This window comes from Lissotriton vulgaris, unplaced genomic scaffold (genome assembly GCF_964263255.1).
Source record: "Lissotriton vulgaris unplaced genomic scaffold, aLisVul1.2 SCAFFOLD_3936, whole genome shotgun sequence".
In the NCBI taxonomy this organism is placed as follows: Eukaryota; Metazoa; Chordata; class Amphibia; order Caudata; family Salamandridae; genus Lissotriton; species Lissotriton vulgaris.
The window spans coordinates 36,717-55,991 of NW_028248076.1; the positions used below are offsets into that span (position 1 = coordinate 36,717).

The 19,275-nt window shown below is 46.4% G+C and overlaps 1 protein-coding gene across 1 annotated transcript in view; it reads right to left on the reverse strand.

Annotated features, from left to right (window-relative positions):
• Positions 1 to 12,410: 12,410 nt before the first annotated feature.
• LOC147664940 (uncharacterized) overlaps positions 12,411 to 19,275 on the reverse strand; it is a 110,433-nt gene continuing 103,568 nt past the window's right edge. The window contains exon 3 of the mRNA XM_086949873.1: positions 12,411 to 12,728. Coding sequence (XP_086805999.1) covers positions 12,513 to 12,728 — 216 coding nt within the window. The 3' untranslated portion in view covers positions 12,411 to 12,512. The remainder of the gene's footprint in view (positions 12,729 to 19,275) is intronic.

The window sequence follows — 19,275 nt, forward strand, 5'->3', positions numbered from 1 at the left end:
ATGAATTCACTTCGAAGAATAATGAGTTTGAGTGGGGTGAGTCACAACAGACCACGTTTGAACTGACAAAATAGGCTATTCATCATGCTTAGGATTTGTGGCCAGTGCGAGATGGTGATGTTGATTTGAATGTGACTGTACAGGGTCCATATGCGAATTGGAGTTTATGGCACAAACAAAGTAAGCCAAAAGTACCCTTAGGATTCTGGACGAGAAAGTTGCTGGATGCTGATGAGCGTTATACACCCTTTGAGAAACAGTTGCTTGCATGTTACTGGGCTTTGGTTGAACAATTGACTTTAGGACATAATGTCGTTTTGAGACCTTAGATTCCAATAATGCAATGGGTTATGAACTCTCCTAAAACTCATAGAATCGGACATGCACAGGAAGCCAGTGTGATAAAATGGAAGTGCTACATTCAGGACAGGGCTCGAATGGGTCCTAAAGGCACGGCGATGTTACATGAGCAGGTGGCGCAGGCGCCAATAGAAGAGACAGATACGGAATACAATGTACCTATAGTACAGGATTCCCCTGGTAAGTGGGGTAAGCCATTTAGCGATCTCTCCGTGTAGGAGAGAAAGCATGTGTGGTTTACGGATTGTTCAGCAAGGTATGTTGGAGCAAAGAGACAGTAGAAAGCAGTGTTGTATAATCCTGTTACCCAGAAATTGTTGAGCACGACTGATGAAGGAAAAAGCAGTCAGTTTGCAGAACTTTATGCTGTTTACCAAGCTCTAAAGCAGGAGTTGCCAGGAGTTTGTCATATCTATACCAATTCATGGTCAACTGCTAATGGATTAGCTACATGGCTTCCCACATGGCATGCCCATAAATGGTTAAAAAATTCAAAGGAGTTATGGGGAAAAGAACTGTGGAAAGAGGTGTGGGATATGCTTCCCCAAAGCGTTGAGACTGTGTACCACTTGGATGCTCATTGTTCAATTGATTCACTTGATAGGTGGTTTAACCTCATTGAAGATGAAAATGCTAAAATCTCTGAGGCAGAGGTGGAGACCCAGAATTCTGACCTGGTTGGATTGGCGAGGTGGGCACATCAGAAGTGTGGAAATTTCGGAGAGCAAATCACTAGCAGGTGGGCAGCAGTTAGAGGGATACATCTTCCCCATTATATGGTAAAAACAGTAGTTTTGCAGGGTTCCATTCACCAACATTCCCCATGCCCCCATTCCCCATGCCCCAACCTGTTCTCAGGACACCCCCGTGCTGCACGGCCACCAGCTGTGTGTGTGCCCTTGCTGCTGCTCGCAGCCTCGTTGTGCCGTCTGCCTTGCCGCCCTAGCTGCCTGCCTCGCTGTTCCCTGCCCCAGCAGTTCCGCCGTATTTTCGTGGTATATTGTGGTTTTGTTGTATTTTTATTGCCTTTTGTATTAACTTTGCTGCTGTCCCCCTGTGCCTTGCCCGCCCCGCTCCCCGCTTCCCGCTGCCGTTCACGCGGCCACGACCCTTTTGTTTTGTGTCCTCCCCGCTCCCGCCTCCTAGCTGCTCCTCCCTCCCACTTAGCCTTAAATGGCGACCGCGCGGACACGCAGCGGTCACGGCCAGCGGGCGCACCGATTGTGCGCCGAAGGTGCGCCAAAGGCAAGCCCGTCTGCGCCTGGACCGCGCCCAGTGCCAGGACCCCTGGCCCCCACCGACGCAAGACGATCCGACAGACCTACGACGCCGCTGCCCTCAACGCACTCAATGCCGGACGGAACCCCACCTGCTGCCGGGGAGGCCCCGAAACGCATTCACGGACCCTTCACCTGCACAACCTGCAAGTTCACCTTCCTCCGAACCTGCACCGCGCCCGCCAAGCCAAGCACCAGCAGCAACCTCAAGTGCATCCTGCTCAACTCCCGCTCCGTCCACAGACACGCCGTGGAACTCTGGAACCTCCTCGACACAACATCACCAGACATCGCCTTCCTCACGGAAACCTGGATGAATGCCTCCTCAGCCCACGACATCGCCATCGCCATCCAGGACGGGTACAAGATCATCACGAGGGACCACGTCAACCAGACCGGAGGAGGCATCGCCATCATCCACAAGAACACCATCTGCATCACGACTGACTCCAGCGACACCTTCGCCGCCGCCAAGCACCTCCACTTCCAGATTCACACTGACCCAGAGACGACCCTCAGAGGCATCCTCATCTACAGACCCCCGGGACCACGCACACAATTCAGCGAAGACATCACGGACTTCATCAGCCCACACGCCCTCCCCTCCGCCGACTACATCCTCCTAGGGGACCTCAACTTCCACCTGGAGAACAACAAGGACCGCAACACCGCCGCCCTGCTGGACAACCTCACCAACCTCGGACTCAAGCAACTGGTCAACACCCCCACCCACTACGCCGGCCACACGCTTGATCCCGTCTTTTCAACCAGCAAGCACATCACCGTCAGCCACTCGACCGGACTCCACTGGACCGACCACAGCTGCGTACACTTCAGATTCAGAAAAACCACAACCCACCACCACCCGCAACAGGTTCCTCACAGGAGCTGGAGCAAGATCACCGCCGACCAGCTCACCATCTCCCTCAGCCAGAACCCGCCCGCAAGCACAACGGACCCCAACGAAGCAGCCCGCAACTTCACGCAGTGGCTGACCGCCTGCGCAGACGACCTCGCACCACTGAAGAACCCTCCCAGCAGACCCAGAAGCAAGAAAGCCACCTGGTTCACCGACGAACTCAAGGACTCCAAGAAGAACTGCCGCACCCTCGAGAAAGCATGGCTCCTCGACCAGACCACAGACAACATGACCACCCTCAAACAAGCCACCCGCAAGCACCACCAGCTCATCCGCACTACCAAGAGGAAAATACTGAAGAAACGACTGGACAACAATGCCCACGACAGCAAGGAACTCTTCAGCATTGTCATGGAGTTCTCCAACCACAGCACCGGCAACAACGACATCACTCCTTCTCAAGACCTCTGCGACTCTCTCGCCTCGTTCTTCCACCGCAAGATCGCCGACATCCACAACAGCTGCGGCGCACCAGCCACGCTCCCCACCGTCGAACCAACGCCCCCCACCGCCAACCTCCGCACCTGGACCACGGTGACCACCGAAGACACAGCCCGCACGATGAACACAATCCACTCCGGATCTCCGACCGACCCATGCCCCCACCACGTCTTCAACAAGGCCGACTCCATCATCGCACCCCAACTGCGGGACATCATCAACACCGCCACCTTCCCGGAAAGCTGGAAGCACGCTGAGCTCAGCTCCCTACTGAAGAAACCAACAGCGGACCCCACCAACCTCAAGAACTTTCGCACCATCCCGCTCCTCCCTTTTCCTGCCAAAGTCATCGAGAAGACCGTCAACAGACAGCTGGCCGCCTTCCTCGAGACAAACGGATCCCTTGACCCCTCGCAGTCTGGTTTCCGAGCCAACCACAGCATCGAGACCGCCCTCATCGCAGCCACTGATGACATCAGAACCCTGCTCGACAACAGGGAAACAGCAGCCCTCATCCTCCTGGATCTCTCCGCAGCGTTAGACACTGTCTGCCACCGCACCCTAGTCCAACGCCTCAGCAACACAGGTGTCCAAGAGAAGGCTCTGGAATGGATCATCTCGTTCCTCGCCGGAAGAACACAGAGAGTCCTCCTTCCCCCGTTTCGATCCGAGGCCACCAAAGTCATCTGCGGCGTACCGCAAGGATCATCACTCAGCCCCACCCTCTTCAACGTCTATATGAGACCACTTGCAGCCAACACAACCTCAACATCATCTCCTACGCCGACGACACCCAACTGATCCTCTCCCTCACCAGTGACCCCGCCAACGCCAGAAGTAGCCTACACGACTGGATGAAAGACGTCACCAAGTGGATGAAGAAAAGCCGCCTAAAACTGACAAGATGGAAGTCCTCATCCTGGGATCATTGCCCTCCGCCTGGGACGACACCTGGTGGCCCTTGGCCCTAGGCAGCGCACCCAAGCCAACAGACCACGCACGCAACCTGGGCTTCATCCTGGACTCCTCCCTCTCGATGACCAGACAAGTCAACGCCGTCTCCTCATCATGCTTCAACACCCTACGCACGCTCCGTAAGATCTTCCGATGGATCCCGACTGAAACCGACTGAAACCAGGAAGACGGTCACCCAGGCACTCGTCACAAGCCGACAGGACTACGGAAACACCCTCTACGCCGGAACCACAGCCAAGCTACAGAAACTACTCCAACGCATCCAGAACGCCTCCGCCCGACTCATCCTGGACATCCCCCGACGCAGCCACATCTCCGGACACCTGAGGGACCTGCACTGGCTCCCCGTCAGCAAGAGAATCACGTTCAGACTCCTCACCCATGCACACAAGTCCCTCCACGACCTGGCACCCAAGTACCTCAACGACCGCCTGACCTTCTACACGCCCACCCGCCAGCTGCGTTCGACAAGCCTCGCCCTCGCCGCCGTACCACGCATCCGAAGAGCCACCGCCGGAGGAAGATCCTTCTCCTACCTGGCGGCCAAGACATGGAACTCCCTCCCCACCCACCTCCGGCTGACCCAGGACCATCTCGCCTTCATGAGACAACTCAATACCTGGCTGTTCGAGCAATAACACACCCCCCTTCCCCTAAGCGCCTTGAGACCCTCCGGGTGAGTAGTGCGCTATACAAATGCCATGATTGATTGATTGATTGATGGACTGTGTAATAAAAGAAACCCCAGAGTATATAAGTATTTATCTGTATTTCTTGTGGAGGGAGATCAGGCTCCTTTTAGACCAAGTGCTTACGGAAGGATGGGTGAATTCCCTTCCAATAGGTAATTGTTGAAACAAAGGGTTGTCTGGCTTCCTCCAAGGAGCAAAATTCAAATTCTTCCACCCACAGCCTTGCTAGGAGAGGTGTGTGTTTGATATTTTTAGTCCTACCTGGGTGAGTATTCTGTGAACAGAGAGGATTGGGAAATAGCCTCCCGCACAGCACCTGTCACCAAGAGGTTTGTTTTGATTTAGTCCTACTTGGGTGAGTATTCTGTGAACGGAGAGGATCGGGAAATAGCCTCCCATACAGCGCCTGCCACCAGTAGGTTTGTTTTGTAGTACACTGTGGTACTTTGTTGTTTTGCGAAGCCTCTAGGCAAAGGCTATTTTTAGTGTTGGTGTTCCTTTCTTGGGTAAGTATTGTGGAGTGTTGTGTCCTTTTGGGTCCTAAGAAGGGATAAACTTGCATGTCCTGATTTTTGGCAGAATTTTCAGCCATTACACCTTGTTAAGAGGAAGGAACCTCCTCTATGGCAGATCTTTGTAGGAGTTGCTAGTTCTTGCTGCAGTAGTTATACCTGGTGGCATGTGGTTTTTACTGTACAGATCGCTGTAATTGGATAGTGAAACCATAGAGTATCCATTCAGCAGCGTACTCAATACCAATTGATCTTGTGATGCTGAGACACTCTTGCAGACGATTTGAGATACTTTCCCCCACTTGAGTGGGTAACAGCAACAGGGGAAGTAACTGTTCATTACTTTGTTTGAGTCTTTGCAGGGGAAGAGGACTGGTGTTGGGTACCTCTAACACAGTAAGAACACCATCCTTGGTAGTGTGCTCTGAGCTGATGTTGCCTTTGAGGGGTTTGAACCCTCTGATGAAATGGCCTGGTGTTGTATGGCTTGTATGTAAGACGTAACTCTTTTCTCTTCACTAAAGCCTACCGCCTTTAGAGTATCAAGCTCGATCTTCATCCTGGCCATTCCATCGTCTGTGTGTGTTCCAAAGAAAGAACTTTGGGCTAACAATGCCGCTTATGTTAAATTGCAGCTTCTGCAGTTTATTAAAGAGAGTTCAGGTGTCTCTTTGCACTCCTGTTTTTTTTTTCATTCTATGCATGTGTATTCAAGAATTAAAAACAGTATTTGTATAATAACGAAAAAGCAGATTACTGCAACATTGCTTGGCCTTGCTTTTCTTGAAGGCTGCATTGACTTATAAATGATATAGGTATTATATAGAGCTGTGTACATATATGATTTTATATATTTTTTATGTACTACAGGGTCCCCGCACATAAGGCAGGCATATTCACTACTTGGGACTATTGATGAGGGTCCCCTGGAAGAGAACCAGCGATTACAGTCAGTACACTATCCTTTATAGAACAAGATAAAATAACTAGTAGCTTCTGGGGTAATGACCTAAAGAGGATGTCTGTTTATGTACTTAATTGAAAGGTCTTCTTGAAGTCAGTCTTGCCCCCCATGACAAATTCAAAGTGGACTGATTTTTGAAAGTATTTTGTATGATTTGACCCTCCATTTGGGGCCTTGTTTGTAGCTTGTGATGTGGTAGCCCCCAATACATATTCTGGTGCAGTGGAGCCATGGGTTGTTTTTACACATACCCAATAGCCCACGGAAGACGAGCTGCAGGAACCTTCTTTAGTCTGACTTGTATGGCCACTCTTAACCATGTCAAATCCGCCATGGAAGCCTAATTAAGGAACTTGTTTCACATGTACCAGATTGTCTTTTGAAATCAATTGATGGCCCATTTTTGTGTTTTCTGGTGTATTGTGAGCCTGGGAGATGTTGCATTTGACCATCACCAAACAATGTCACCCTTTCTGGCCCATAATTCGATTGCCTTAGTGTACGAAACTGTTGTGGAGTATATCTCAGCCCATCACACCCTTTGCTGTAATGGGCTTTAGCTGTAATTTTCTAAGCTAGCAACATAGGTCATCAAGCAGTGTCAACCTTTCATTCTTTAATCATCACAAGTTTGTTCTGATGGGGCGCGACAAGGAGCACTATGGTATATATTTCAACCTGCAATTGCCCGTTTTAAATACACTAACCCTGGGTGGGTAACTCCACTCCACAAGCGGGGGTTGCAGATTTTTGCCTACTCCGTGACTCGTTGCGAATACAGAGTTTAGACAAAACTCCCCTCAATGGCGGAGTGGAGTTAGCTAGCCCCTAAACCCTCCCAAATAAATTAAAATATTTAAAAGAAGGCACTTACCTGCCTGGCTGCCTCCTCTGCCTGGCCATTCTCATTCCTGCTCCTCGCCGTCCTTCTGTGAAAAACCCTACATTGTACATCTTGCGCGTATGCACATGCAAGACGTAAAACCTAGGATTTTCTTCCATCGAAGGACAGCTTTGTGAAGGGATTCTAAGAGTACGGTCAGGTAATCGGATCTCTAGTGGAATTTTCTATTGTGAAAAACCTTTATTTAAGGTCTTAAACTCATGAGATGTTGATGTATGATTTTCAAGTTAATCTCCCCTGAAAGAACTGCACTAATGCCAGTTGATTTTATCAAAGGTCCATGCTGACAGTGAGTCAAGAAATCTTGTTTTCTTACACAGTAAAGGTAAATCGCAAGAGTGACCCACATAATGTCTTGCACCGACACATCATAGTATCGGTACATGTGGTGGTGCTTTACAGTGCAAAAGGCAACAATAAATTCACAGTCAGGGCTACTTGTTTATTACCCACCAGACTTGTGTACTTGTTTGTCAAGACCTGGATTAAGCACTGGAAGCTTTTATTGGAAGCCCCAATTTCACCATATTGGGTGACTTTAATTTTCATTTTGAGAACAAGTGGTACAATGATAGTGCTATTTTCTTGGAATTTATGACTACCTTTGCAAACTCCCAATTGGTTCACTCCCCTACCCACACGCTGGATGGCATTTTTACAAATCACTTGTTCATGCTGGTGGGAGATATTCTCCATGTATGTTGGACTGACCATCTTTTGATAATATTCACAATTTGTAGACAGGTCACAGAGCAAAGGCAAAGTAAAACTAACTTTTACAAAGTGGAGTAAAAACTTCCAGATTTGGAATTGGTCCTCAGTTAGACCCAAGTGAAAATTTTCAAATCTCAAGATTGGACAGCAGATTACATACTTTGATAAGGAACACGTTGTCCACAGCAAAAATAAGACATGTGCCAGAAGAGGCACAGAGCTGAAGGACAAAACCAATCTTAGAAGAAAGTTAAAAAAAAGAAATGATACGCAGGTATAAAAATGCCAGTATATCCATCAAGTCAGCTTATTTTATGGACACAATTAGATCAGCCATCAACACCCCCAGGAACTTTTCAAGATAGTCAAAGATCTATCCACTCCCCCAATCCAGCATATTAGAAAATCCATAAAGCTTCTGTAATAACATCGCTAGCCACTTCAGAGATAAGATTCTGAAGATCTTCTTGAATTTTGTTATCAACGAGGAAAGACTTTCTCATTTTGATCCAAGAGGACTCTACCCATTAGTCCCTAAATGCTGTATCTGTTTTCCATTCCATTTCCTCAATAAAAATAAAATATTTTTAGCTCACACAACTTCAGGCTCGCCAGATGACTCACGTATTCCCGGGAGTGCCGGATGCAATTGAAGTCTTTCTAGAAAAGATGTACAATCAGGTACTGTGGGAGTGTTTACCCAGTGGCAAAGAGATGTTATAGTTATTCCCCTTAAAAAAGAAACCAACTAGGGATTCTGGGGAACTTAAAAACCTTTGTGCAACCTCTACTGCCTGCATCAGCTAAATTTTTTGAAAAAGTACAATAATCAAGAATTAGCCAAGTATATAGTCACCCAAGATCTTCAGGACCCATCACAGAATGGGTTCCGAAGAGGCTAAAGCATGGAATCAGCACCAGTTGCAGTGACAGATTCTATGTTGCCAGGTGATTCAAGGAGCTAGCTTGGTAATGCTGGATCTGTCACAGCTTTTGATTCAATGCCTGCATGCCGCTTGGTACAGACATTGCATCAAGCAGGTCTGAGTGAAAAGTCTTTGGATCTCATGGGATCTTTCTGAATAATTGGACCAAAACAATTAGCTCTGCTGACTATAGGGCAGAGCATTTGAGCTCCTTGTGAAGTCCCACAGGGGTCCTCCCCAAGTCCCACATTGTTTAACATTTATGGGGCTCCCATGGCAAAATTTATGTAATCCTTTGCTTTTCAGGGCAGACTAGTTCAAGTCTTGTAGGCGAACTGGCTGAAACCTAATGCAAAAAAGACAGATTTTGGTCTGAGTGTAAGTAGACTAAGACTTGTAGCCCCTAACCCCCCCAGTGGCTGCCACAAACAATCTAGGGGTGATTTTTGATAACACCCTTACTTTTGGTGCTCAGGTTAACAGGACTGTGAGCTCCTGCTTCCTCATTTTTAAGATTTTGAAGGTCGCTGTATTTAATTCTATTTTTATAAATGTAATGGGACACTTTTCAGCGATTACTTTGTGTAGCCCTTTCCTTATATGATTTTCTTCTCCGACTAAAATTTGTAAAGAAAAGTGCTGTGAGCAAATCATGGTTCAAGGTGACTGGGCCTTGTGCCGCATGCACATTCTATAATTTTTTGTTTTAACCCCTTCGAGGCTAATGACGAGCTGGGCTCGTCATGGCGCTTACCTGTCGTGCGCGGATGACAAGGCCAGCTCGTCATGAATTATGGTGATTTCATATCTGCAGCGCACAGCGGGAAAAGCCGCCGCAGCGATGCGGTTAAGCACTGTGGTGTGCAAACAATAGGATTTCCAACATACACCCCATATACTGTCCCGAGGGGAAACTATAATATCCCTGTCCTTTGAAATAATTACTACGCTTTCAAACATCACATTTTCTTTGTTTTCTCTTTTGCAACTCAGCAGGACTGAAGTAACTCAGGACTCTAACCACAATTGTAGTTACCCGTATCAAAAGCTGTGGAAGCCCTCCTATATTGTCACCTGTTTTGAATTTAGGAAGTGTAAATGGCCAACGTTCGTTTCAGCAGTAAACCCAAGTGTTTGGACTATAAAAGTGCAAGAACTATCTACATTAATTAAGACTGTGTGGCTTTTTAATTGCCTGTTAAATCTTGTGTTTATACAAGTAAACGCACAAATGAATGCGTTCTGCATCACACTGCCAGTTTACCAAAAGGCAGATTGCTTTGGAAGTGCGCTGTACAAGAATTACAAATCCTGGGCCTCATTTATGAAAAGTGATGCATCGCTGCGTGTAAACAGCGAAGCGTCACTTTTCATTGCGCCCTCCTTGCGTCACCAATGATGCGTCATTTTACAGTATGACGCATCATGGCGCAAGGAGTTACAGATACGTCAGTATTTCTGACATATCTGTATGACGCAAAAGTGACGCATTGCTGGAGTGTGTCACAAAAGTTACGCAAATCCCGCAATGTGTCCTTTCACATGGGGCAAGCCCCATGTGAAAGGGCCTGCGCCAGTCTTACGCCTGCTGTGAGGAAGGCATAAGAAATTGACGCATTTGTGTCCTAGAAGTGGCGCAGTGAAATCTTACAGATTTCACTGCGTCACTTCTATGACCCTTTCTGGCGTCAGAACACCCCCCTGCATACATTATACCTGGCATAGGTATAATGTAGCGCAGGGGTTTACAAAGTGACGCATCTGCCTAGATGCGTCACTTTGTAAATATGGTGTAACAAGGCACATTTTTTACGCTGCTGGTGCGTCACAAAAAGTAACGCACCAGCGGCGGTAAAGTGACGCATGGCCTCATAAATGAGACCCCCTGTGCTTTTCTTTTTGCTTTATCTCTATTGTTATTAGAGAAAAAGTTAACCGTAGGCTTTCAGTTACAGATGTAAAAGACTTCCTTCAATTAAGGAACAGCTTCCACAACATCTACCACAGGATGTTGAAAGCTCAGTCCTCTACCTGAACATGGTTGAGTCCGACAGTTTCTGCCCTGAGCCTCACTCATCGCAATATCGATTTGGCACCTTTGGCTAAACTGGTGGAGGCTTGGGGCGTGAGAGTTGACATACTCGGATATGCAGCTGGTGCTTTCATTTCAGAAGACAACATCCACTTTCAAAGGCTACCTACAGGCCGTAGGCAAATGGATGAACGCTGGGTGCCTCGAACTCAATTGTCAAAACAGAGGTACTCTTATTTAGGTCTCACCTAGGCAGCGCTTGCGCTGTTTTAAGACATGCTGTATTCAGGATATGGGCATTAAGCTCTCCCATGTTTAATTGCCTCCTTTGACTGTTTTTTCCAAATGCCTTTGTTTCTTTGGTTAATCTTTTTTCTAGTCCCTCCTTAATACCGCCTTTTCTCCCGTTGAACCCTCCCATAAGGACTCGTCCTTTTACATGTGTTACTCAGGATCTGTTATTTACCGTTTGCGAGCATTATTTTCTTTTTGAAGCACACTGGCATGCCACGTTGCTGCTTTACGAATGGCAGCTGTGCACTTTTCTTGAGGCGCAGCTCATCCACACCCTTTTAATTATATTTCTTTATGCAGAACATATGGCAGGCGCAAGATCATTAGCATAGTTCACACAAAACATTTTTTTAAAACATTATTTTTAATACAGCTCACCAAGCTTGATATTTAAGTCTCTGGAGTGGCACACAGTGTGTGGCTTCAATAATGTCCTTATAGTACAGCTTGCTCAAATCCGTTGTAAATTATATTTTTTACTTCAGAAGACTGCATCCCTACCAACAGGAGAGATCACTGCATGTTCCAAGTGTCCACAAGGCAAGAGGTGGTCGGTCATTCTCCTTCCCGACTGCCAAACTTTAGAACTCTGCCTTCATCTCTTCGACCACCAACCGAATACACTTTACGCAATTGTTTGAGGTCTCTTTGATCTATGGGCTAAATGTTCCCAGGTTGATTAATCCTGTCTCTCTTAAGTAGCTAGTGCTGAGACACCTGATTTGCTGCAGCTGCACACTTTACAGGTGTTATTGTTTAGACTCAAAAACTTAAAGGAGAATAGTCACAGAGCAAGGCCACCCAACACATTGGTTGTTAAAACCTTAAAAAGTGCAAAAAGATCACAAAAATGAAGCAAGCAATAAGAGCCTTGTTCTGTGAATTGAACAACTTTATTGAAACAAAAGTGCAGAAATGGTGGCACTTTAATACCTAAAATGATTGCATTGATTACATGAAAAAAAGCCTGATTAACCTCCCTTTAAACTCTAGATCAAAAGACTGCATCCCTACCAACAGGAGAGATCACTGCGTGTTCCAAGTGTCCACAAGGCAAGAGGTGGTCGGTCATTCTCCTTCCCGACTGAAAAAACTTTAGAACTCTGCCTTCATCTCTTCGACCACCAACCGAATACACTTTACGCAATTGTTTGAGGTCTCTTTGATCTATGGGCTAAATGTTCCCAGGTTGATTAATCCTGTCTCTCTTAAGTAGCTAGTGCTGAGACACCTGACTGGCTGCAGCTGCACACTTTACAGGGGTTATTGTTTAGACTCGAAAACTTAAAGGAGAATAGTCACAGAGCAAGGCCACCCAACACATTAGTTGTTAAAACCTTAAAAAGTGCAAAAAGATCACAAAAATGAAGCAAGCAATAAGAGCCTTGTTCTGTGAATTGAACAACTTTATTGAAACAAAAGTGCAGAAATGGTGACACTTTAATACCTAAAATGATTGCATAGATTACATTAAAAAAGCCTGATTAACCTCCCCTTAAACGCTAGATCAAAAGGAGAGTGGACTCCTTCTGGATGTTGTAGTCCGCTAAAGTGCGCCCGTCTTCCAGCTGCTTGCCAGCAAATATCAACGTCTGCTGATCTGGAGGGATATCTTCTTTGTCTTGGATTTTGGCTTTGACATTCTCTATCGTATTACTGGACTCCACTTCAAGTGTGATAGTCTTGCCGGTCAACGTCTTGACAAAGATCTGCATTTCCTATTTAAGAAATAAAAAAAATTGTTGGAACAAAACCAAACTGCGAAAAAAAAGGACATTTTGCATACAGCAGAATTCCTAACAGAACTAAGTTATGGACAAATAGGCATCAAAGTTATAGTTTGGACCTAGTTTTTCACCTGTTTACAGTGGGGGCAAAATATAGTTCAGTTAATGCATGAAATAGTTGAGATTACTATAACTGCTGAATTTCTATGGTTTTGTGTGTACATTTTGAACCCAACTTTAACACCCTTGTTACGTTTGGTTTTTAAAATTCTGTTTCCTAACCATAATCGACAGAGAAAGCAAGCTTTAAGAATTAAAAACATACCCCTTTAGACTCTAGGGCATGGAGTTTCTGGCTAGGCTCAATTCTTCTGTTTCGACATGGAGTAGCTGAGTGCTACATAAACACTTCATTCATGATGTCCCTGTAATATAAATATTTTTTTCAGTAGTAGTTGCCACTAGAAAATTCTAGTTTGGTCCGCTTTTCCAGACTGAGTGTGTTTTGGTAACCTATCCCCCAAAAAAGTATATCCACCTCAGCTCCTTCCTGGTAAGTGTCAAGGAAGGGGGTGAATCCACCAAGCAGGGGCAGAGAAAAAAGAGCGGTCCCAAAATACAAAATCCCCATGCATTTTCCATAGACTTCTTTAAGACGGGTTACAGGAAAAATTGTTGAATGGAATTATACTAAATGTGTCAGGAAGCTAGATTTCTGCCCACATGGGGCATAGTGATTTGGCGCATATCCATTCAGTAGATATTAGGGGTAAAAAACTACATATTTCGGCAGTTGGGCTCACAAACGGCTCGTGAGATAGAGAATCAAATAAAATGGAGGCCTGAACTGTTCAAGTCCAGTTTTTTTTCCTGTGTGCCTTCACACTCTCGCGCCAGGATACTCATGAGTAGTTGTGCGCGGTATAAATACCAATATAACATAACATAACATAACACTCTTGCAAGAGGCTCACCCAAGCATTCCGATTGGTTGTCTGTTGGCATCTTAAAATGAAATTGCCACCATTACTGTGAAAAATTGTAGGTGTTTAGGAAATTAAGTAAAAAGGTAATTAAGTAAAAAGGTATATAAGGGGGCAGCTGAAATGCATGTTGTCCCCCTTGATTTAGAGAGGGTGTCTCTAAGGAAGAACTACTGCTAGAAGAAAAAAACAGTATATTGTTTTTACCAAATTTTTACAATCTAGCGGGATCATGAATAGTGAAAGGCACACTAACACTCTGCTAGTAGGAATGCATATTGTGGTGCTTGTTTTTGATTAGAAGTTGAGACAAGCACTGAGATGAGCAGATGGGTAAATTGCTTTTATCTCATGGAATCATTTAAAGTAGGAAAAAGTAGGTGATGTTTGGATAGACTCTGGTATGCACAATTTGTACGTTAGTAAGGAGTCTTACTTGAGATGGTGTTTATCGACATTTACAAAGAAAAAGCTCAGTTTGATTGCATATAGTAAATGTTTGCTCCATGTATAATGATAATCTACCCAACTATAGGGTACACATGATCCCCGACTTGGCAGTTCGTTAATTTATACCATTGCCATCAGGGCCAGGAGTGTCAATTCAGGTCAAGTGTTCCAATTTGTTTTCTTCCTATTAATTTATTTAATCACAGAACTGCAAAAATGGGCTTTCGTAACTGACATTTTAAAATGTTTCTACAGGTCAGTAATATTTAAATGTATTAGGAAAACACATAACTACAGCAGCTCATTTCACACTCTTTGAACAGCATGTCAGACAGTTCACTTCACAAAATCCAGGACCTTGACAGCCAGAGAAATAAAAGCAATTGAAAGAAGATGTAAACTGACTTCTGACGTCTGTCTCTATAAACAGAACAAATATGACAAGACAAAAACAAGATTTAAAAGCATCTTTCTTTTCACTTCACTTCCTGAGTGTCTAGAACTCCTGTTCTTGCTCAGCTTGCCAGAACAGAAAACAAAGCTACAACTATAACTCACCCTGATAAAATAGGACTTACCACAGTGAATAGATTTCTTGAGGCCTGTATGTAAACCTGTCATCTGAGAGAGAGGTCCTAAAGAAGAGGACTGTCCATTTAAACAAACACAGCTCATGTAAGATTTCAAATAAGGCAGCCCCTAACCACTGCACAGATGAGTCATCCGAGAGAGAGAGAGATCTGACAGGTGAGGCCAGTCCCTCCATACTATACACTCCAGTCATCCAAGAGAGATCTCAGCAGAGAGATTAGTCTCTTCATATAAGCTACTATGCATCTCATATGAAAAAGAAGTTCTAAAGGTGAGAGTACCTTCTCACACCCTAGTGTGGTCACCCAGTACAGTATCTAAAAGTGTTCTCGGTAGAGGCAGGTGCTTTCCATATACTACTATTTTCTTACAAATCTGTTGTGATCTCGTGGGTGTCCAGCGTACCTCACAAGAGTAATGAAACACTTAAAAATAGATGTACATAGTGAATACCAATACTGTACATTTTTGCATGAACAGATTACTCTAAAGTTATAACTACAAGTTGATGTAAATACAGGTACAAAGGTAATGAAAAGCAGTTTAGAATGTTAACGAATATGCTGAGCTGTCTCAATATGGGAGCTACAAGAACTAAGAAGATGAACAATCTCAGCACACATGTATTACTGTTTTATACTCAGTCATTTTTGTGGAATGTTTGCTAACAGTACACACTTTCCTGTTATATTACAATACAAAAGTAATTCCCTTTTCAAAGTAACGCTGCACACAGGTATTATCCAGTTATTCTACCATGGATTTCAAAAAAATAATTTAACCCCTTACATGCAGACGTGTGGGACCCACCTGATGCAAAAGTGCTCACAGAGGACGGCTTCAGCGCACCCGACATAGAACAGGAAATATCTCTGATACTGGCAACAAAAAGATTTACTTCCCCCCAAAAAAACAACCTAAGGAGCTGGGGAAGAGCTTCCCAAGTTCCAGAGGCTGTTCTGATTCATTGGCTGAAATGACGATCAATGCACACATCGGGCTGATATAATTTTAGTTGAACCGAAACTGAAAACTCCCCTTTCCAATGGTACCCCTCAATACTGGAATCCTAGAGGGGGGGCGGGGGGGTTGAACATACCAACGACCCCACCCCCCAAAATCAGTCTTTCAGCCCCCCCACAAAGGAAGATGTGGGCAATAGTCCCTTACTTGCCCCCTACCCCAGGGACAGAAAGCCCACTAGGCACCACTGATAAATTAAGTGGACAGGCCCTTGGCCAACGGTTTGCATGGACTGACTTGGCTGGCAGTGTGGCTTGCATGGATCCCCAGTGTTTACTTACTCAGAATTTCCAGCAAACTTTAAATTTACTTAAGTCATATTTTCCTCACATTTCAGCCCCGCCCCCCTCACACTGAAATATATATATATTTTTTTTTTTTAAAGAAAGTTTAATGTTTGCAAGGGATTGTGGATAACAGAACCTGGTGAGAGCAACACACATCACCCCATCCTGGATTCACCTGGGTCTCTACTTTTAAAAATCTTACAGGTTTGCTGGATTTCCCTTGGTGCCAGCTGAGCTAAGGCCCAAAAGCATGGAACCCCACCTGCACTAGAATATATACCCCCAGCCCAGTCTGTGGCACAGTATTCCCCCAGCACCAAACCCAGCATGCGGCAGAATATACCCCCTGGCACTTAACCGTCTGCAGCAGAGTATCCCCCGGCACTAAACCCAATCTGCGGCAGAGTATCTCCCCCGGCACTGAAACCAAGTCTGTGGCAGAGTATCTCCCCCTGGCACTGAACTTTCTGTGCCACAATATTCACACCAGCACTAATCCCCGCTTGCACTATGGTTAAACCCCCCCACCCCTGGCACTGATCCCCACCTTCACTATGGTTAACTGCCCCCAGGCACTATTCTCCACCTCCAATATGCGTAACCCCCCCAGGCACTGATCCCTGCCTTCCCTATAGTTAACCTCCCCAGGCACTTATCCCCACCTTCACTGTGGTTAAGCCCCCGGGCATTGGTCCCCACCTGCACGGTGGTTATTTCTCCCTAGGCACTGATCCCTGCCTGCACTTGGGTTAACCCCCACCTCCCAGGGCCATGATCCCTGCCTTCACTATCATTACCCCCAGGGCACTGATCCCCACCTGCACTAATATTAACCCCTTCCGGGCACTGATCTCAACCTTCACTATAATTTATACCCCACTTCACAGATCCCCACCTACAATATCTAGTTAACCCCCTGAGTAATGATCCCCACATCCACCATGGCTAACCCCCCGGGGCACTGATCCCTACCTGCACTATAGTTAAACCCCTCCATGACACTGATCCCTGCATTCACTATGGTTAAAACCCCCCAGCACTGATCCCAGGCTCCACTAAGTTTAACCCCCCTGTGCACTGATCCCCGTCTTCACTAAGGTTAGCCCCTTGGTCACTGATCCCCGCCTTCACTATGGTTGACAAACCCCCCCCTCTGGGCACTGATCTCTGCCTGCACTACAGTTAAACCCCCTGGGCACTGATCCAAACCTGCACTATGCTTAACCCCTGGTCACTGATCCCCACAATCACTATGGTTAACGCCCCGGGCACAGATGCCGCCTTCTCTATGGTTAACTCCCCCAACAAGGATCCCCGCCTTCACTATGGTTAACCCCCCCCCAGGCACCGATAACTGCCTTCACCGTGGTTAACCCCCCTGGGCAAAGATCCCCAATAAACATGGGGTGAAAATTTGTTCTGCTCGCGGAATTTGTGGATTTTCCACGATTTCGCAATCCGCGAATCTCGCGAAATCGGGGACGAATTTTCAGCCAAGCACTTACAGGGTTACAGCAGCAGGTGCAAAAGTTGAAGCTAATTTTTTGTAACCTTTTACAAAAGGGTTACAAAGAAATTAACTTCAACTTGGGCACCTGCTGCTGTAAGCCTGTAAGTGCTTCCTGGCGCCTCGTTGCCTACTTGCAATTATTCTCTGACCCTGCTCTGACCCTTGAAGCAGGGTCAGAGAATAGTTACAAGTAGGCAATGAGGCGCCTGTCACGAAAATTAAACCTCAACAGGAAGCACTGACAGATATAAAAATCAAGCATTTGCAATGCAATAGGTCTCGCTTTAGGAACGTTTGAGCTATTGGTCTTGTAAATGACATTTTTTTTATTTATGTGTTGGTTTTGAAAATAGCTAAATTAATAGCTTTGTCATTTACAATGCTAATAGTTATAACTTTTTTTTTTTTGCTGTATGGTTAACCCCTCCCCAAGGGCATGGATAGCCACCTTCACAATGGGTAAACCCCCTGGGCACTGATGCCCACCTTCAATATGTTTAACACCCCTGGGCACTGATCCCTGCCTTCATTATGGTTAACCCCCCAGGCACTGATCCCCACCTTCACTATGGTTAACACCTCGAGGCACTGATCCCCACCTTTACCATGGATATCCCCCAGCCCCCCAGGACACTGATCCTTGCCTTCACTATGGTTAACCCCTGCAATGGATACCAACCCCTCTTACACTGAACAGCATGCAACAGAGAATACCATCCCCTCTAGCACTGATCTCAGTTTGCAATATAGTTAACCCGAAGGCACTGATCCCCGACTGCACTATGGTTAACTCCCTGGGTACTGATGCCCGCCTTCACTATGTCTAACTCCCCACGGCACTGATCCCCGCCTTCACTATGGTAAACCCCCGGGCACTGATCCCCACCTGCACTATGTTTACCCCCCTCAAGGCACTGATCCCCACCTTCACTATGGTTAACCCCCATGGCACTGATCCCCACGTACACTATGGTTAACCCTCGGGGCAATGATCCCCACGTTCACCATGGCTAACCCCCTGGGCGCTGATCCCCACCTGCACTATGGTTAACCTCCTGAGCACTGATCCCCACCTTTGCTAAGGTTAAACCCCCGGGCACTGATCCCCACCTTCATTATGGTTAACCAGCCCAGGCATTGATCGCCACTTTCTTTATGGTTAACCAACCCCCCCTCCAGGCACTGAACCCTGACTGCATCACAATTAAAACCCACTGTGCACTGATCACTGCCTGCACTATGGTTAACCCCCAGGGACTGATCCCCGCCTGCACTATGGTTAACACCCCGCCATCCCTGGGCAGTGATCCCTGCCTTTACTATGGTTAACCCCCCCGGCCACTGATCCCCTCCTTCACTATGCTTAAACCACCCCCTGGGCACTGATCCCCGCCTTCAATAAGGTTAACCTCCCCTGGTCACTGATACCTGCCTTTACTAAGGTTAACCCTCGATCAAAGATCCCAACCTTCACCAAGATTAACCCCCCGGGCACTGATCCCTGCCTTTACAATGGTTAACCAACCCCCTCCGGGCAATGATCCCCTCCTGCACTATGGTTAACCCACCCACGGCACTGATCCCCACCTACACTGTGGTTAACTCCCCCAGGCACTGATACCAACCTGGACTATGTTTAACCCCCTCACCGCGCATTGGCAGTGATACCCACCTTCACTATGGTTACACCCCCG